We start from the raw sequence: 21,437 nt of genomic DNA on the forward strand, positions 1-21,437 counted from the left end.
ACCTCCACACTAAAAAGGAAATCTGACTATTCACAGGATTCTCCAGTTCCTCCTAAGAAAAGAAATATGGGCACTAATACCTTTCCACCTTCTCCACCCTCTCCTCCTCCTACTGATCCCAATCTACTAATTTCTCCAGTACATACCCCACAACCCTCAATTTCACCTCCACCACTAGACGAAGATAGTGATTATGGGGGTGGGGACGGAGATGGGAACAGGGATGAGAACACAAACCCACAAGGGGATGATGATGACGCACATACCATCCCAGAAGATCCAGATCTCTGGCAGGATTACAAAACTGATCCAGATCTACATAACGACCCGGACCTATATCTATCTCGCCCATCCCCTCCATATAACAATGTGGGGTTTGCGCAACTAATCATAAGGCCTGCACAATATCATGGTGTACAATTGCACTCAGATCCCTTAGAGGAATTCCTATTAGAATCCTTTGCTCAGTCCACACACACCCTACCAATGTTGAAGGGTTTGCTTAAGCATGCACCAGAGGTATTTAAAGACCCCATTAGAGCCAGGGTTCCTAATTCTAGAATAGATAAACGATAGGCAGCTCCCAACGACCCAATATACATCAACGGTCGGGTTCCTTTAGACTCCCTGGTGGTGTCTAATGCACATAAAAGGGCCCATTCACAGACAACAGGAGGCGCACCACTTCCTGACAAGGAATCAAAACTTTTAGGCGCATCCGGAAAACGTATTGCGTCACAAGCTGCAAATTATTGGAGAAATGCCAACACCCAGGCTTTGCCTTCAATATATGACAGGGCTCACTATGATGAGCTTGAGAAGCTTATCCAGCATCTCACTGACCAATATAAGGACAAGGCAAATGACCTGATACAAGAAGGTAAATTAATTACAAATTCATCCATTAAGTGTGCTCTGGATGCAGCTGATACCGCATCTCGTGACGTTAATACCAGCGTTCTATTACACCGTCACGCTTGGCTCCGGATATCCGGTTTCAAGCAAGATGTGCAAACCAGTATTCTTAACCAGCCTTTCGACCAGGAACATCTCTTTGGACCTACGGTCGACACATCTTTAAAAAAGATGAAAAAAAATACAGAGACTGCAAAATCTATGGGGGCTGTGCAATCACCTTCACAGAGAGGTTCTTTTTGTCACTCCATTTATAGGGGTGACTCCAAAACCAATGCATCAGAGCAACGTTCTTCATCTTACAAAAGCCCCAATCAAAGTCCCTTTTCCAAAGGATATTTTAGAGGTGGATACAGGGGTAACAACAATAAGGGAAGAGGACACAGTAACCATACGTGCTTCCCTCCACTTCCCCCGATCACTCCACACCTGTCGGGGACGTCTATCACAGTTCCTACCTGTCTGGAATTCCATCACCACAGACAAGTGGGTAAGACAAATTATCCAGTAGGGTTACTGCTTGGAACTCCCCTCCAATCCTCCACATATCCCTCCCAAACTCCGCCCAATGTCCATGGAACATTGCACGCCAACGATGGTTCCCAACCCTGTTGTGACTCTCAGTGGTACCTCATCAAAACTATACCTCTCTCCCAAGTTCCTCACTCAGACCCATGGAGAGATAAGGCATCCAGATCCCAATCAACTAAATCTTGCGATCTGCCTCCTGAAATCCTAGGAATTTGTCTACCTCAATCTCGCGCCAGACTGCATGAACATTATTAAAGAAGCTAGACGTCCTACCACTAGAGCGTGCTATGCAGCAAAATGGAAATGATTTGTCATCTACTGTACAAACAACAAAGTCAATCCATTAGATGCTTCCATACAGAATATTATCTGTTCTCTTTTGCATCTACAACAATGTAACCTAGCATACACATCTATATGGCTACATCTAGCTGCAATCGCTGCTTACCTCCAAAACAGACATTTGTCTCTCTTTAGAGTACCCGCTATCAAAGAGTTTATGGAAGGACTTAGAATAATTCCACCTAGAGTTCCACCTGCTCCTGTATGGAATCTCAATACAGTCCTTACCATACTCATGGGTCCTCCATTTGAACCTCTGCACAAATGCGAGATACAGTTTCTTACTTGGAAAGTGGCCTTCCTAGTAGCTATCGCATCCCTTAGGAGGGTTAGTGAACTCCAGGCATTAACCATATAAGAACCATTTTTACAAATACACCATAGTAAAGTGGTTAACCCAAAATGTCTACCAAAGGTTGTATCTGCCTTCCACCTTAATCAGTCGGTTGAACTTCCAGTATTTTTCCCTCAACCAGACTCCGTGGCAGAACGCGCTCTCCACACCTTGGACGTTAAAAGACCGATACTCTACTACATCGAAAGAACTAAGTCATTTAGAAACACAACTCTTTGTGGCTTTCTCCCCACCTCAAAAAGGCAATCCCATTTCAAAAACAGGAATTGCAAGGTGGATTGTGAAATGCATCCAAATATGCTATCTTAAAGCTAAACGTACATTAACTATTCCCCATAGAGCTCATTCCACACGCAAACTAGGGGCTTCTATTGCTTTCTTAGGGACCATTCCCTAGATTACTTCTGCAAAGCAGCAACCTGGTCTACACCACATGCTTTCACTAAACACTATTGTGTAGATATGCAAGCAAAACAACAAGCTACTGTAGGCCAGGCTGTACTGAGAACACTTTTTCAAACCACTGCAACAGATACAGGTTGCCAACGCTAGGGAGAAAAGCTGCTGTGTAGTCTATGCTAAAGTATACAATCTACAGCTCATATGCCTCGAACGGAAAATGCTACTTACCAGTATGCATCTGTTCTTGGCATGTAGAGATGTATACACCCACCCACCTCCCGGACACCTTTATCTGTTGCTGTCTTATCTTACTTAGATACATTACATGGACATCTTTTTCTATTCTCCTACTAACTCCATCATCACCCTTTATGGCAAAAAAAAACAATCTAAGGATGGAGTCGATGCCCATGCGCACTATCACCAGAAGGAGGAGTCACCTACCTCGTGACTACCAAGACTTCTTCGACAAAAATCAACTGCAAACATCCGAGCCCAACACCAGATGGCAATCTATGCTAAAGTATACAACTCTGCAGCTCTACATGCCAAGAAAAAATGCATGCTGGTAAGTAGCATTTTCCTTCCTTGCTGTTCTTCCGGACAAGGTTGCCCTTCGAACTAGACATTCTTTTCTTCCCAAAGAGGTTACCTCTTTCCACATAGGACAGACCATCACTTTGCCCATCTTCTTCCTGCCCCCTTCTCAAGAGGAGGAGAGGCACCACCGTCTGGATCCAAAACGTGTGCTATCATTTTATCTAGGTCGCGCAAAACAATTCCAGGTGGATGATCAACTTTTTGTTGGCTATGTGGGCGCCAAGAAAAAGGTCAGGCCGTGCAAAAACAAACCATCTCTCGATGGATCGTTCTTTGCATTAAAATCTGTTATTCCTTGGTGAAAAAGGAGCCTCCAGAAGGGTTGCTCACCCATTCCACCAGGGCAACGACAGCCACTACTGCTTTGAGACGTGGAGTCCCCCTCAGTGACATCTACCAGGCATCCACGTGGGCATCATTGCACACGTTCACTAAACATTACTGCCTGGATAGTCAAGTCCGGAGAGATGGCTTCTTTGGCCGTTCAGTTCTCCAGGACTTTCTGGGGTGAACATGGTTCGCAGACCCACTTCCGGGGTTGATATTGCTGGGGTATCTATTCTAAGGTAAGGAATCTATAACTAGTAGTCTCTTTCAGATGAGCAAGTTACTTACTTTCGGTAACAATATATCTGTGAGAGACATCTATTAGTTATAAATGCCTTACCGCCCCTCCCATATTGGTCTGAGAGAGGAAGGGACTCCCTTTTGGGCCCTAGTTTTATGCACCAGTGATCAGCGTCTTGCATGGCTCTGTGCTTGTGGTAAGGAATGTAGTGTAAAGAACTGACGTCAGCGCGCAGGGGCGGCTTCTAAGCAGATACTGCAACATCATTCCGGCGATCACGACACCAACGACGAACGCGGAGTCGACCAACGCCACCTACCGACGCATAGGGGTACTGCTGAAGAAAATTCTCCGGATCCAGTCTGACGCCTGGGGGTAATTCTAAGGTAAGGAATCTATAACTAATATGTCTCTTACAGATATATTGTTACGGAAGGTAAGTTACTTGTTCTTCTCTGCAGTAACCTAGTATTGTACTTGAAACGTATGTGGTGTACCTTAAAAAATAAATCCCCAAATTTGGAAATAAAGAATACACTACTCAGATGTTTGTCTGTCGTGGGAATCTGTAGCTGTATCCTCAGATTACTGCAGAATCATGTACGAGTGGTATATGAATACTGTGAATTTGAATCTGTCTCTGTCATCATCCAGGTAAAACTGAGGAGGTGGTCTTGAAGAAGCTTGAATATATCTATGCCAAACAGAAGGCCTTGGATGCCCAGAGGAAAAAAAGGCAAAAGGGAGAGGAAGAGCTTGCTCTGCAACTGCGGCCTAGCAGGTTGCTAAAGCAAGAGTTATCTTTAGAGTCTTTGCAGCATGTGGAACAGTTGACTTTGTCCAACCAAAAGCGACTTAAACCTTTGATACTTGCCAGAAAACCACAGCAAGTGGGTAAGTTCATTAATAGTTGAATTATTTCTTGTTCTTATATACTGCATTAACTTGTTTTCATTATTGATAAGTAGTACGTGCCAGTCAATTTTGCTCTGAATTTGAAGAGTGTTTCATCTGAAAGCTTTTTTAAATATGATTCCACTTAATAATTAAAAAGATTTTATAAAGAAAGGCTGAAAGTTATATCTTTTCCAGAAATGTAATGCAAATTGTAACTCCTCCAAAGATATACTATATATTTAATGTTAGAAAATGTTCTTGGGCAGTTTGAAGCATTAAATAATTGAGGAAGCCTAAAACAGTGGTGCTAAACAAGCTCTGTCATCTTTAAGCTGTTTTTCAGAAGCCTACATTAGACAAAGGGAGAAGTATGTTCAAGGCACGTGTGGCTGTAGATACACATGCTTTGCATAAGTCCGCCATCTAGTGTTGGGATCGGATGCTTACGAGTTGTTTATCTTTGAAGAATTTATTTCGAGTCATGAGGCAATGTGACTCCCCCCTTCAATAACAATGTGCATGGGCATCGACTCCATCTGCTCATGAGCCGCCACTGCATAAAAGCCGTGGCACGCACCGAAGATCATCTTCCGAACCCACGCATTTCTTGCTCGTCACCGAAAGAACAGCTTTCAGCAAGAGCATCCAAATCTAACAATGGTGTCTTCGAACTGAAACAAAAACTTTCTGATTTGGTACCGAGGGGTCACACCGCTTAACGGAAAGCAATTTCGGCACCGAAAGTTTAACTTTTGGGCCCAAAACGCTTCACGTCGGATTGAAATTGCCTCCACAACCAATTCTCGAGCGACAGCTGAAAAATTAGACCTGAAACAGAAGACTTTGCAGATACAGCCTGGCACAAAGAAAATCATAGTAAAGCCAACAAAAACTCAGGTTTCCAATAAGCCTTTTTCCTTTCAAGAGGCCCTGGGCACTTTACCACTGCCTCTTAAAAAACAAAAGGACAAGGACACTAGACATACACAGCCAAATATACATGTCTCCACTAGAACCTGTTACTCCATCTACTCATTTTTCACCTTAGCCACAGGAGTAAGATATCTCTCCACATAATTCCTCTTCACATATTGAAGGCACAGAGGATGATGTAGTAGATCATCCACAACCACAAGACTCTTGGGATGATTGTGATGTTGAACCACAAAATAATACTGATCCTGACATATACCCATCAAGGCCTTCACCACCAGATGATGCCTCAGGTCTTCAAAATTTATTTTGCTAGAGCAGCAGCCTTCCAAGAGGTCTCATTACACAAAGATCCTATTGAGGATGACTTTCTCTTAAAGACTCTCACTTATGCTCAAAGAGGAACACAATGCTTGCCAATGTTAAAGGGGGGGCTTTACCTCATGCTGACGAAATATTTAAAGACACAGTTAAAACTTGTATTATCACAATGAGAATAGATAAAAAGCATAAGGCAGCCCCCTCAGACTCTATATACATTAAAGGTCAACTAACACCATACTCTTTAGTGGTAGCACATGCTAGGAAAAGAACCAATTTCCAGACTACTGGAGTTACTACGCCTTCAGACAAGGTGTGAAAATTAATTGAATCGTCTAGCAAACGGGTTGCAGCACAATCTGTTAATCAATGGAGAATAGCAAATAGTCAGGCCCTTTTAGCTCATTACGATCGAGCACACTGGGATGAAATGGAGGGACTCTTCCAACAGCTTTCACAAGAATTCAGGAAAAGATGACAAGAATTAGTTGCTGAAGGCAATCTAATTTCTAATAACTCTATTAAATGTGCGCTTGACTAGTAGTATCAACACCAGTATTTTACTTTGCAGACATGCTTGACTTATGGTATCTCGTTTTAAACAAGAGGTTCAACAAGCCATCCTAAATTTATCATTTGATAAGGAACACCTTTTTGGGCCTAGTTGACACATCACTCGAAAAAATAAATAAGGATACAGAGGAGGCAAAGTCAATAGGGGCGCCTCAGACCACAACATTTTGTGGTTCCTTTTGCTGTCCATCAGTTAGACAAGGAGCTAGGTCTGCCACTACTGACACAACCGCATTCTCAAACAAGGAACAAACCAAGTCCTCACCTTCAAAAGGGTTTTACAGAGGATCCTATAGAGGAAATAATTTCAACGGCTGTGGTCGAGAAAATTCCACACGCACAGCCAATAACAACAATTCCAAACAATGACTTCAGTCAGGTTCCCCCCGAACATTTAACACCTGTAGGGAACCGTTTGAAATTCTTTCTGTCACAATGGAAAAACATCACCACAGATCAATGGGTGTTGGATCTTATCTAACATGGTTATTGCCTGGAGCTCATCACCACTCCTCCAAACATTTCTCCTTGCAAACACAACCGCTCTGTTCAGCACCAACTTCTATTAAAACGAAAGATAGCAGCTCTTTTATCTAAAGGACCAATAGAGCCAATTCCAATACAACAATAGGGAACAGGGGTATATTCCCTATACTTTCTTATTCCCAAAAAGGACATCTCACTCAGACCCATTTTAGACCTCAGAGTATTAAATCAATACATTCTGTCAGGAACACTTTCATATGGTCAGCCTTCAGATTTATCAGTCACAGGGTCACCTTCAAGATCTAGTGTTGATAGACAGCCGCACACATCACTCTCTGCATTGGTCGAACCTGCAAAATGTATCCAAGGGGTGGCCGTTTTTAGACCCTGTTCTTCAAGTCATTCTTACAGCGGAAGCCTCTCTTACAGGTTTGGGAGCCCATCTCAAACATCTACCTGTACAGGGGACATGGGATATACAACACCAGAGTCTCCGTATCAACTTCCTCAAGCTTCAAGCTGTTCACCTAGAATTGAAGGCATTCCTAACTCACCTGAAAAACAAGATTGTCCTTGTCTGGGCGGACAAAATGACAACAAAGTATTATTTACAAAAAGGGGCAGGGGAACACTCTTCAACTGTCACACCTAGCACAGACGATATGGCGTTAAGCTCTACATCACAACATCTGCCTCTTAGTAGAACATGTCCCAGGAACAGGCAATCAAGTTACAGACCTCCTCAGCAGGATGCAGCAACAAGTCCACGAGTGGGAACTTCAACCCAGCGTCCTACTCACATACTTTCGCAGATGGGGGGTTTCCTCAAAAAGATCTATTCGCAACCCCAGAAAATGCAAAATGCCAAAACCTTGCGACCAGAGTCCCACATCCTCTATCCAAGGGCAATGCCCTACGGGTCAATTGGTCAGGGATATTTGCATACGTTTTTCCTCCTCTCCGGCTACTTCCATTTGTGGTCAGGAAACTACAACAAATTTCACTCACACTAATACCAGTGGCACTCACATGGGCTCGTTGACCATGGTTTACCACCCTACTGGAACTTCCTCAGGTGCCACACAAGAAGCTTCCCCTTCACCCAGACTTTCTTACATAGAGCCATGGAGAGAAGTAAGACATCCCAATCCCTTGCAATATGACTCCTGAAGTCATAGAGTTTGTGTACCTTAATCTTCCACAAAATTGTATGGATGTTATTAAGGAGGCGCATCTACCAACAACTAGACAATGTTACGTGGCCAATTTCTAAAACTTTTGTTATTTACTGTCAAACCAAAAATTGCAATCCATTTGATGTACAAGTACAAACTTTAAAAAAAATCTTTTACATGTACAAACATCAGGTCTTGCCTATACTTCTATGTGACTACATTTAGCTGCAATTGCTGCTTATCTATAAAATAGACAACATACATCTTTATTTAAAGTACCAATCATTAAAGCTTTTATGGAGGGACTTAAAATAATTATTTGTCCCGGGCTAGGCTACACCAGTGCTAATTTAGAACCTTAATGTTGTCCTAACAAGACTCGTGGGTCGATTCCGGACATCTACGGAGCAGATCCCAATCTCCAGCCAGAGCAACAAACTGATGAAGGAGACCTATCCGTCTCCGAAGCCGACAACTCTGACGTCGAAGACAACACAGTGACCCTGGCTCAGTGGTCCGTGAGTTCTGAGACCTCTCTCCCAACCAAAACCAAAAACCTACGGTTTCGGTAACACCTTCGCCCTCGGGCTCAGGTCGACACCGGCAACACATTTCAGACGCCCCGTCCTCGGTCCTGGCTATGAAACCAAAAGAAAAGCCTTCTGGCTCAGGATCGAGCCAACCCCATTCCGGTGCCGAAAAATCACCTTCGACACCGAAGTCCAAAACCGAACAGGTGCCACGCCCTTCTTCGTCGGCACCGAAAACAGCCTTGACGCCGAAGCCCTCGGAGTCCAAACAAACAAAGGACAAGCATTCGGAGCCGAAAAAATCTTCAGAGCTGAAAAAATCTAAGGAGCCGAACAAGCCTTCGGAGCCAAAAAAAAGTCTTGGAGCCACAAACTCCTATACCAAAAGCTAAGGAGTCCAAGACCCCGTAGAAAGTTTCAGAGACACGGTCTAAACAACATTCTGACCCTAAGTCTTTGGCACCGAAAAAGGACATTGTACCCACACAACAGCCTCTAGCAGATTTTTCGTATCAAAAGCAAAAAACACTCTACATTGACCCAGAAACTGGCAAAGTTGTCGCCAAGCCTCCTAAAAAGAGAAAATTGGACACTTCAGATGACCCTGAAATACCCATGAAGCGGAAGGAGATATGCACTAATACTTCTCCACCTCTCTCTCCCCCAGCTGATCCAAATCTGCTAATTTCTCCAGCACACAACATAAATTTTCACCTCAACCACAGGATGATGGAGATGATTATACTGATGAGGATGGGGATGGAGATCCAGATAAGGATGATGACTCACATACCATTCCACACAATACAGATCTTTGGGAGGATTACAACACAGATCCCGACCCACACAATGACCCGGACCTCTATCCCTCTAGTCTAGACGATCACCACCAGATGACAATATTAGGTTTGCGCAACTAATTAATAGAGCTGCTCAATACCACGGGGTACAATTACACTGACCCTTTAGAGGAAGACTTTTTATTGGAAACATTTGCACCCACACAAAAGTCCATGCACACCCTGCCAATGTTAAGGCATGCTAAAATATGCACCTGAAGTTTTTAAGGACTCAGTCAGAGCCAGGATTCTTAACAGCAGGGTAGACAAAATATATAAGGCAGCTCCCAATGACCCAGGGTACATTAAAGGTCAGGTCCCTTTAGATTCTCTTGTGGTGTCTGATACACGCAAGAGGGAAAATTCACAAAGCACAGGCGCGACACCCCTCCTCCTGATAAGGAATCCAAACTCATAGATGCATCGGGAAAACATATTGCGTCACAGGCTGCAAATCATTGGCGGATTGCCAATGCCCGAGCTTTGTTGGCCAGATACGACAGAGCTCACTATGATGAGCATGAAAAGCTTATGCAACATCTCCCTGACCTATATAAAGACAAAGCTAATGACCTTATACAGGAGGGAAAATTAATAACAAATACATCTATCAAATGTGCGCTTGATGTGGCTGATGCGGCATTTCGTGCTATTAATACCAGCGTTTTGCTACGCAAGCACGCTTGGCTCCGAATCTCTGTATTCAAGCAGGAAGTGCAATCAGCTATTCTTAATCAGCCTTTTGACCAAGAGCATCTTTTTGGGCCCACAGTCGATACATCTTTAGAGACGATGAAAAAGGATACAGACACTGCCAAGTCCGTGGGGGCCTTGCAATTACCTTCCCCTAGAGGTTCATTTTGTCGCTCCTTTTACAGGGCTGGCTCCAAAACTATTGGCTCGAGCATCCCTCTTCTTTCTATAAAAGCCCCAATCAAAACAATTCCTCCAGAGGATACTTTTGTGGAGGGTACAAAGGCAACAATGGTAAGGGAAGAGGTCGCGGTAATAATACCCGCAACTCCCCTACCACCAAGCAGTGACTTCCCTTCACTTCCCCCTGATCATCCCACTCCTGTCGGGGGACGCCTCTCAAAGTTCCTACCTGTCTGGAATTCTGTCACAACAGACAAGTGGGTAAGACAAATTATCCAGTATGGTTATTGCCTGGAACTCGCCTCCACTCCCCCAAATATCCCTCCCAGACAACGTCCAATGTCCCCGTAACATCTGACTCTTCTAAAACAAGAGGTTCTCTCTCTATTGCAAAAACATGCAATAGAATCAGTCCCCTCACCTCATCAAGGCACAGGGTTTTACTCCCTCTACTTTCTAATCCCAAAAAAGGACAGCTCTCTCAGGCCAATACTGGACCTCAGACCGGTAAACCTCTACATTCAGTCAGACCACTTCCACATGGTCACTCTCCCAACAGGTGCTCCCACTGCTTCAACAAGGCGACTTTCTCTCCACTCTAGATCTAAAAGACACCTACTTTCATATTCCCATTCACCCCGCTCACAGGAAATATCTCAGGTTTGTGGTGGACGGTCAATACTACCAATTCAAAGTCCTTCCGTTCGGGGTGACTACAGCACCCAGAGTCTTCACCAAGTGCCTCGCAGTAGTGGCTGCTCACTTATGAAGACAGCACATTTAAGTGTTCCCTTATCTGGACAACTGGCTCATAAAAGCCAAGTCACACAGCAGCTGCGTGCAATACACACACAAAACAATCCAGCTGCTTCACAACTTGGGATTCACGGTGAATCTCACCAAATTCCACCTCCAACAGTCCAGCACACAACAATACCTAGGAGCTACGATAAACTCTTCAAAAGCTTAAGAATATCCCAACCCTCTCAGGATAAGCAATATGCAAGCTCTAATATCCAAATTTCAGCCTCAACACTCATTACACTCAAGTGTTCATGCAGTTGGTCGGGATGATGGCCTCTTGCATTCTCATCGTCCCTTATGCAAGACTCCCAATGCGTCCCTTACAGGAGTGTTTGACACGTCAGTGGAACCAGGCTCACGGTCAGCTAACAGATCTGGTGTTGGTGGACAGCCGCACACATAGCTCTCTGCAGTGTTGGAACATACAAAACCTTTCCAAAGGGCGGCCGTTCCTCGACCCGGTTCCACAGATAGTGCTGACAGCAGACGCATCGCTGACCGGCTGGGGAGCTCATCTTCAAAACCATACCATTCGGGGCATATGGACCCCGCGGCAAAAACAGCACCACATAAATTACCCGGAACTACTGGCAATTTTCCTGGTATCAAAATCTTTTCAACTCCATCTGGTAGGCAAAGCTGTCCTGGTCCGTACAGACAACATGACAGCAATGTATCTGAAAGAAACTCGTTAGTTAGATTCCTCGCCTTAGAATATCCACAGGCGTCCGGTTGGATCCAGAAAGATTTTTCGTCAGCAACACCCCTTGCGCATGCGTTGTCTGCGGCTCCGCGTCCGTCGTCGGCATCGTGCGCCGGAATTACGTCGTCGGAGTACTTAGACGCCGCCCTCGCGCGCTGACGTCAGTTCTTCTTTTTTCCGCGCCAGACAGCGCCGATCCGGGAAGAGCTTACCCCTTTAGTCACTTTTTGACTAAAACGTTTTGGACTCTTTTGTCTACTCGACTCGAACTGGTGCCGGTAGGATGCCTGGTTTTAAAGCCTGTGACTACTGTCACCGACTGATGTCGGTGACGGACCACCACCGCCGGTGCCTTTACTGCCTGGAGGCCGACCACGATGTGGAGTCGTGCCTCGACTGCCAGGCCTCGACCTCGAAGGCTAGGCGTCTCGAGCTCCGACACTCGGCTCCGCGCCGTTCAAGGTCCCGGTCCAGGAGGAGGTCGAAGGACCGGTCGCGGAGCCGCAGCCACCATCATCTTTGGGTAAGTCAAGCATGGTAAGAAGTCCAAGAGACGACACCGCCCTTCGGACTCCCCTCGCCGGTCACGCGACTCGGTCGAGGGTCCGGGTGGTACCACCCCAGCGGCTCCACAGGAGCCGCGTCCGTCCCCATACCCACCGGTCCCTGGGACTGACGCGACTCCGGCGGAGATCAGTGCCTTCCTCTCGGCCATGACGGGCCTGGCTCTGCCGTCGAATCCTGCCGGCGCGCCTGAGGGCCCCGCGGGCTCGACTGGGCGACCTAGCGAGCCGGCGGCTCCGGCCCCGGCGTCGACTTCGGTCCCGACGCCGCAGGTCCCTGTGGGATCCAGGCCTGGATCTCAGTCGGTGCCGGTCGACCTCACGCCGTCTCCGGACGCCGCCGTTCCCCGGTTCAGTCCGGGTCCGGCACCGGTGCTGTGGGCCGGTAGGCGCCACAGCCGACGCCGATGGATGACAATTTCATCATCATTCCGGCTCCGATTATTCCCCCTGTTTATCAGGAATCGGATGACGGGGGCGACTGGGAGGGGTCTGAGGACCCTCCGGCCATGCAGGCCAACTTATCTCAGGACTGGGCAGATGATCTGGGGGATGCCAGTGGTCTGGACACCTCCCCGGACACTGGTTTCATCTCTCCTCCGACTGTGGCTTCGGAGGAAGGTGCTGCACTTTCCGTGGTGCTGCGCAAGGCGGCCGAAGCCCTTGGGCTGGAGCTGCCTGCTGTGGCCGTGAGGACTAACCTCCTCACTGAAGTGCTTCAACCGTCAGCAAGCTCCTTGGAGCCTCTGCTGCTGTTCAATGAGGCACTAGTGGACGTTCTGAAGGGCACCTGGTCAAAGCCCTCCACAGTACCTCCTGTGGATCGGAAAGTGGTCCGGAACAGTTCGGTAAGAAGCTGTTCTCTTCCCTTAGTTTCGGACTGCGGTCCTTGAACACCGTTTGCCTCTTCGACCCTTATTCTCACTCTCTGTGGGATACGGTGGAGGATGTGCTGCCCCAGTGGCCAGAGGAGGACCGGATGCGGCTCGCCCAGGCTCTTGCCGACGGGCGGGATGCAGCACGACATGCTATTCGATGTGGACTAGACACTACGGACTCGCTGGGTAGGGCGATGTCAACCACGGTGGCGCTCCGCCGCCACGCCTGGCTGCGGTCCACGTCTTTCTCGGGGGATGTCCAGAGCACCCTCATGGATATGCCCTTTGATGGCTGTGAGAAGTTGGCTTGATGTATGATGTCACTAGTTCTAGTGTACACCTTATATCGGTCCAAATACCCTTATGGTGATTGGTTGTAAAGTCAACCTTATAGACCAGCTATCCTAGTGGTAGCATGGACAAGAGCAGTCTTAGGCTAAACTCTGAATGGCATGTGAAGCCAGCTGTGATACCATATATAATCCCTTGAATACCAAATGAAAGGACACCACAACAGATATATATATAAAATAAAGTGTATTTATTCTAGTCAAACCCTCAGCACTCTTTATGAGATTAGAGGTAAGTACAACACAGTCTTATTTAAGCATACATTAAGTCACACAGGTAAGTAATACAGTTAGGCCCTAGGGGCCACGCAAACCATATACTAAGTAAGTGGTATAAGGACCACTGTCACGGAAATAGAATAGGCCTAGGCCTAGGGAATCGCTGGGGCTACACTATACTACCAAAGGTTAGGAAGTGGGAGGCCCACGGGATTCGTGTGCAGAGTGAAAACACTCATGCGTAAAAGTCACTAGCAATAGTACAGTTTAGAAATAGATAGATTTAGGACACTTCCGGAGTAGCTAGGAAGTCGAGACTGGAAAACTAGACACTAGGATAGTCACTATCCTGATGAGCACCGGAGTACCCAAGTTACCTAGCCCTCAGGCTGCGGGTGCATAGGGGTGAATTTGCGTCGGGTTTCGTCGTCGACTCCTATGGATGCCTGAAGAAAGATGCTGACAGGCAGTCAGTGAAGAGTGTCCGGTGGATCCCAAGGCTGGGATCAAGAAGAGAGGAGACCTGCAAGCAGAAGGGACAGAGTCAAGGTCACTAGCCAGTGACCACGTGGAACCAGGAAGGAACCAGGCGATGTCGTGAAGATTGCAGGTGAAGGTGAAGCTTGTCGCTGCAGCCACGAGGACCAGGAAGCGTCGAGGACGACCAGAACCAGGAGGCGAGCCGTCCCACGAAGGCTCTTGCTGTCGGCGGCATCGAAGTTGGACTAGGACTCACCAAGCCTTGGCAAGCGGAACCCACGCAGAACGGAGGACTTGCTTCTGGTGCAGACCAGGAAGGTCTGGGATGCTTCTCTTTTTCAAAGGAGCAGGAGCCAGTCTGGAGGAGCCAAACCAGCGATTAAGATTTCAGGGTGCGTCGTCACAAAGGCCACTAGCCAGCGGGCAAGCAACCGGACAGACGCGGCAAGCAGGAAAATGCTGAAGGGCCCCACGCAGAACTCGTGGAGTGTGGGGGGCTGATCTTCGGTGCAGATGGTGCTTGGGGTTGGGGCTTCTCAATCCCCGGTGCACAACTTCGAGGGTGCCTCAGAAGCTGCGCTTGAAGATACTAGCCACTTTTCCCAGGTAGCCGGTCCCACGTCGCTCGTCGCCTCCACGGATCTCAGCTCTGTTGTGGATGTGGATCAGGGTCGGAGAAGTCTGGAAGTCAAGGCTCTGGTCGGGCTCTGCAGTCGGTTCCTCGTAGAACTTGGGCAAAGCAAAGGGTAGTCTCTTGATGGTGCCTGTTTGCACAGGGTAGCCACTCCTTGGCCACAAGGGAGATTCTTCAGTCTTCTTCTTTCGTCGAATGTCGAAGGTCCAGAGTTTCTGTTCAAGTTTGCAGGTTCAGGATAATCTAAAGTCTTGAGGCCCAACTCCCACTCTTATACTAATCTGGGGGGCTGGGATACCTGCTAGGTCACGCCTTATGGGTGGGACCTGGGAGGGGGTGGTTACACCCACTTCCCTTTGTCCAGTTTCGCGCCAGAGCTGGGGCTGGAGTGCCCCAGCGCCGGTTTGAACTGGACTATGCAAGGAACACCTTGTGTGCCCCAGGCATGTCTCATTCCTTTCAGCCCACCCTGCCCCAATACACTAAAGGCTGTCTGGGGAGGTGCTAGCACCTCCCCAAGCAGGAAACCTATTGTCCAGGCCTCCCTGGCTGGGATCACTCCCAGCTGCAGGAGGTCAGACTTGTGTCGTGGCAGCAGCATCCATTTTGTGATGCTGAGGCTTTGGTCAGAGGCTAACAGTGAAGTATGATTTTAACATGTCTTTCCCTCTAGAAGGGGGGAATAATATCCTCATGTCCAGAAATGGTATGGGGGTATTATTCCACAGTGTTAGACACCTTACACAACATGTTTCGATAAAGCCAAACCATAGATACCATAACCGTCTAAGATTATAAGGCACTTTAAGAGTATATGGTAGGCTATATCATAGAACAGCTATAAGGACATGGTTCCGAAAGTTGCAGACAGGCTCAGCTCATGCTAGAGCACCATCTCACATGTTACCAAGCACTCTGCCTCCAGGATTGTTAAGGCCTGCCATAGGAGTGACTGATAGGTACACATGTGTCTATATGTAGGTTAGGTATAGGAATACTACACCTAAGCAAGGGGTGATTACACGACCTTGCCCCAGCTGAGTGATCGGCCAGTTGTGTCAAAATGGAAGGCCAGGCCAGGGGTGTCATAATACATGCTGCAGCCCCTGGTAGGCCTAGGGTACACCTATGCCCTGGGTACCTAGGGTACACTGTACAGGGGCCAATAAGGTGATCCTATCCAAATGGGTTATGCACCTAAAGTACATAGTATTAATTTAGAGAGAGAACAGCAGGGCTGTGGGTCTGATTAGCAGGCCCACAGCCACATATAAGTCGAAAACCAGTAAAGCAAAAGCAAAAAGTGGGGGTGAACATAGAAAGCAGACCCTACTCTCCTACAATGGCACTCGCCTTTTTGGCGAAAAGGCGGATAGTGCGCTGGTGCGCTTCAAGGACTCCTGGGCTACGGCCAAGTCCTTGGGCCTCTCGGGGCCACGACCGCAAACTTCCGCTTTTCGTGCCTTTCGTGGCCAAGGAAGGGGCGCCCCCTCACGTCCGCCTAGCCACCGGCCGCAGTACCAACCTGCACGCGGACGTTTATTCCGCCGAGGCGGTACCGGGGGTCAAAGTGCCGGTCAGTCTTCATCAACCCCGGCAGCATCCGCCTCAAAGCCCTCCTAGTCCGTGCTTTCAGGCCCATTCCACGTCAGTGGGAGGCAGAGTTCGCCATCACCTGCTCCACCGTTCCATCACGTCGGACAGGTGGGTGCTGCAAATCGTCCGAAGGGGCTACTCCCTTCCCCTTCGAGACGACCCCTCCAGCCATGCCACCGCCGTGCCACCGCATGTCGGGGGATGACTTGAATCTTCTACGGGAGGAAGTTGCAGCCCTCTTGGCCAAGGGGGGCGTCGAGCGCGTTCCTGGTCCGGAAGTAGGTCGTGGTTGCTATTCCCACTACTTTCTGGTTCCCAAGAAGGGCAAAGGGGGCCTACGCCGTATCTTGGACCTCAGGAGCGTCAACCCCTAGCTCAGGTTCTGGCTGCCCTGGATCCAGGAGACTGGATGGTAGTGTTGGACTTGCAGGACGCTTATTTTCACATTCCTGTCCTGCCGGCCCACCGGCGTTACCTGCGGTTCACGGTGGGTCAGGAGCATTTTCAGTTCACGGTGCTCCCCTTCGGCCTCACCAGTGCCCCTCGGGTGTTCACAAAAGTGATGGCAGTGGTCGCAGCTCATCTGCGCAGATCAGGGGTTCCAGTCTTCCCCTATCTCGACGACTGGCTGTTGAAGGCGGGCTCACCCCAGCAGGTCGTCTCCCACCTCCAGACTACGACCGACCTCCTGCATTTGCTGGGGTTCTCAATCAATGTGCCGAAGTCGCATCTGAGTCCCTCACAGAAGCTCCTCTTCATCGGAGTGGTTCTGGACTCTGCGCAGTTCCGGGCTTATCCTCCGGAACAGCGGGTCTGGGATATTCAGGCTCTGATTCCCATCTTTCAGCCTCTATCCCGGGTTTCGGTCAGGTTGGTGCTGCAGCTTCTGGGTCTGATGGCCTCCTTCATCCTGCTAGTGCATCACGCCAGGTGGCGAATGCGGGCTCTGCAGTGGGACCTGAAGTTTCAGTGGGCCCAGCATCGGGGCAACCTGTCCGACCATGTCCTGATCTCGGAGGGCACTGCAAAACAGTTGCAGTGGTGACTCACGGACCGCGATTGGGTCAGCGGCAGATCCCTCTCCCTACCCCTCCCGGAGCACGTAGTAGTGACGGATGCGTCCCTCCTGGGATGGGGGGGGCCACATGATGGAGGCGGAGATCAGAGGACTCTGGTCTCCGGCGGAGTCTCGGCTCCATATCAATCTTTTGGAGCTGAGAGCGATCCGACTTGCACTGAAGGCATTCCTTCCCGTTGTCCGGGGAAGTGTGGTGCAGGTGTACGGACAACACCACCGCCTTGTGGTATTGCAATAAACAGGGCGGGTGGGGTCGTGGACCCTTTGTCAGGAGGCTCTGCGTCTCTGGACATGGCTAGAACATCAGGGTATTACCCTGGTGGTTTAACACCTGGCGGGTTCTCTGAACGCCAGGGCAGACGAACTCAGCCGCCGGTGCATGATGAATCACGAATGGCGTCTCAACTCGGACGTGGCGCAAGGCCTCTTTCGGCTATGGGGAGAGCCTTGGTTAGATCTATTTGCCACCGAAGAGAACGCGCAATGTCAGCAGTTCTGCACGTTGGAGTTTCCAAAGCGGCACTCGCTCGGGGACGCCTTTCGACGCGAGTGGAGTTGCGGTCTGTTGTACGCCTTTCCGCCTATACCACTTCTGCCCAGAGTGCTGAAGAAGATCAGGCACGACGTGTTTCTTTCAGATGAACAAGTTACTTACCTTCGGTAACGATGTATCTGTCAGAAACATTAGTTAGTTAGATTCCTCACCGACCCACCCATCCTCCCCGTTCTGCGAACCGACATCTAGGGTTAAGGTTATCCCTTTCAGGGCCCTAGATTTTTTGGCACCAGTGTCGGTCTCTTGCATGGCTCTGCATTCCTGGCGCGGAAAGCTATGTACAAAAACTGACGACAGCGCGCTAGGGCGGCGTCTAAGTACTCCGTCGTCATTCCGGCGCACGACGCCAACGACGGACGCGGAGCCGCAGACGACATCTAGCGACGCGCAAGGGGTATTGCTGATGAAAAATCTTTCCGGATCCAGCCTGACGCCTAGGGATATTCTAAGGTGAGGAATCTAACTAATGTTTCTTACAGATACATCGTTATCGAAGTTAACTAATTTGTTCATTACATACAGAAACTGGCGGGACACACTCTCTACAGCTTTCACACCTAGCTCAAAGCATATGGAGATGGGCCATTCCGCAAAACATACATCTCCTTGCATGACACCTCCCAGGGGTACAAAATCAGATTGCAGATCTGCTCAGTCATCAAACACAGCAGATCCACGAATGCGAACTTCATCCTCAAGTTCTTCTTCTATTGTTTCACATGTGAGGCCACCCAGAAATAGATCTGTTCGTCACACATCAAAACGTAAAATGCCCAAGCTTCGTGTCCAGGTATCCACACCCATTGTCCAAAGGCAATGCGCTATGGATGAACTGGTCAGGCAAATTTGCTTACGCTTTTTCGCCTCTCCCACTAATTCCGTTAGTGGTTCGGAAGCTCAAACAGCATTCCCTCACAATGCTCCTGGTTGCTCCAACATGGGCCCGACAACCATGATTCACAACCCTCTTAGAACTATCAGTAGTTCCTCATCAAAAGCTACCCCTCTCACCCAAGCTTCTCACTCAGAATCATGGAGAGATAAGACATTCAGATCCCAATCAACTGAACCTGGCGATCTGGCTCCTGAAGTCTTAGAGTTTGGCTATCTCGATCTCCCGCCAGACTGCATGAACAACATTAAAGAGGCTAGACGTCCTGCCACCAGAGCATGTTACGCAGCAAAGTGGAAACGATTCGTAATTTACTGTACTAATAACAAAATCAATCCACTAGATGCTTCTATTCAAAACATATGGTTCGAGGCATATGAGCTGTAGATCGTACACTGTGCATTAGATCACCTTCTGGTGTTTTGTAGTCACGAGATAGGTGACTCCTCCCTTGGACGATTGTGCGCATGGGCATCGACTCCATCCTCAGAATGCTTTTTTCCGCCATTGGGTTCGGATGTAACTTTGGCGCTCCAGTCTGAGAACTTTGTTTTTCAAACTTTTTCGACGCGCAAACTCTCTAGAACACTCCGGTATTGTTTTCGATCGCATAATCTTCGACGCGCATCTCAACTATTCGATTCCGGTCGTCGACACGGGCCGATGGGCCTTTCGACGCCGTTCGGGCCTACAGCTCATGGAAAGGACTCCATTCAAAAAATGCGTGTTGATTGAAATTCCCACACATTGACCATCACAAGGTCTGTAACCTGTGCCTCTCACCAGAACACAACGAGAACAATTGCCAGGCCTGCACCTCTTTTCAATCGAAAAAGACCACCCGTGATCGCCGGGCTCGACGACACATCATGGCACAGAAAGCAGCTCCGGCACCAGCGGACATCTTCCTAAGGCCTCGGAGCACAAATCTCAACCCTGTTTGGATCCGAAAAAGCCGGCGCCGAAAGCGGTTATCAAGGAGGAAGAACTTTTTCGACCAGACCCTGTCGATCCCAAACAGAAAAAACTCCACATTGACCCCAAAACAGGCCGTGTGGCTGCTGTACCACACAAAAAGAGGAAGCTGGACACAACACACACCTGCAGTGCCTCTGAAGAAAAAAGACTGTGCCACTTCACCTATAAAACCCTCCTGTTCTTCCTACTCATGTTCTTCCTCCTATACCTCTCTCACCTCCACAGCCAATAACACTTCCACCACATATACCACCACAGGAGGATGATGATGATGTAGGGGGAGGCAACAATGACCCTTTCACTGACCCTGACAATGATACGGACACACCACAGGATGATTGGGACGATTACGATAACCCAGTAGATCCTTTAGACCTCCCAGATCCCCAACCATATCCAACAAAACCATCTCCCCCAGATGACAATATTGGATTTGGGCAGCTTGTTAATAGAGCTGCTATTTACCATGGCGTTCACAATTATTCAGACCCTGCTGATGAGGATTTCCTCCTAGACCCTTTTGAACAGTCTCAGAAATCTGTCTAAATACTGCCAATGCTCAAAGGGGTCATTAATTATGCCCCAGACATATTCAAAGACCCAGTGAGAGCTAGAATTCTCAATCCTAGGATTGATAAGAAATACAAACCTGCCTCCAATGATCCCGCCTACATCAAAGGGCAGCTATCCCTGGACTCACTAGTAGTGTCTAACGCTAGAAAACGTGCCAATTCCCAAACCTCCGTTGACGCACCACATCTGGACAAGGAATCTAAGCTGCTAGATGCCTCTGGCAAGAGGGTTGCTGCCCAGGCATCCAATCACTGGTGCAAAGCTAACACCCAAGCATTGCTAGGTATGATAGGGCTCACTACCACCGACTAGAAACCCTATTGCAACATTTACCTGATCAGTACAAGACTCAGGCAAATGACTTAATTCAGGAAGGCAAATTAATAACCAACGCCTCAATCAAGTGTGCCCTTGATGTAGCCGACACAGCCTCTAGATCCATTAACACTAGTGTGCCACTCAGACGACATGCCTGGCTACGCATTTCAGGCTTTAAACAAGAGGTACAAAACACCATCCTCAACCAGCCGTTCAATCATGAACAGCTTTTTGGACCGACTGTAGACACCACTCTGGAGAAAATGAAAAAGGACACAGAGACAGCTAAATCCATGGGAGCCTTACAGTCTCCATCCACACGTGGTTCCTTTAGTCATTCCTTTTATAGAGGAGCATCCAAAAACATGGAAACAGACACTGCCTCCTCTTCTTTCAAAAACACAACCCAAACATCCCCCAACAGGATATTTTAGAGAAGGATACAGGGGAAATAACAAAGGGAGAGGCCAAG

At 48.3% G+C, this 21,437-nt stretch overlaps 1 protein-coding gene across 4 annotated transcripts in view; it reads left to right on the forward strand.

The window, feature by feature from the left end:
- Positions 1-21,437, forward strand: part of MGA (MAX dimerization protein MGA) — a 1,048,942-nt gene that overhangs the window by 929,340 nt on the left and 98,165 nt on the right. For all 4 annotated transcript variants that reach the window (XM_085627074.1, XM_085627072.1, XM_085627075.1 and 1 more), the window contains exon 22: positions 4,368-4,607. In XM_085627074.1, the coding sequence (XP_085483200.1) occupies positions 4,368-4,607 (240 nt within the window). The remainder of the gene's footprint in view (positions 1-4,367; positions 4,608-21,437) is intronic.

This window comes from Triturus cristatus, chromosome 9 (assembly GCF_964204655.1).
Source record: "Triturus cristatus chromosome 9, aTriCri1.1, whole genome shotgun sequence".
Lineage (NCBI taxonomy): Eukaryota > Metazoa > Chordata > Amphibia > Caudata > Salamandridae > Triturus > Triturus cristatus.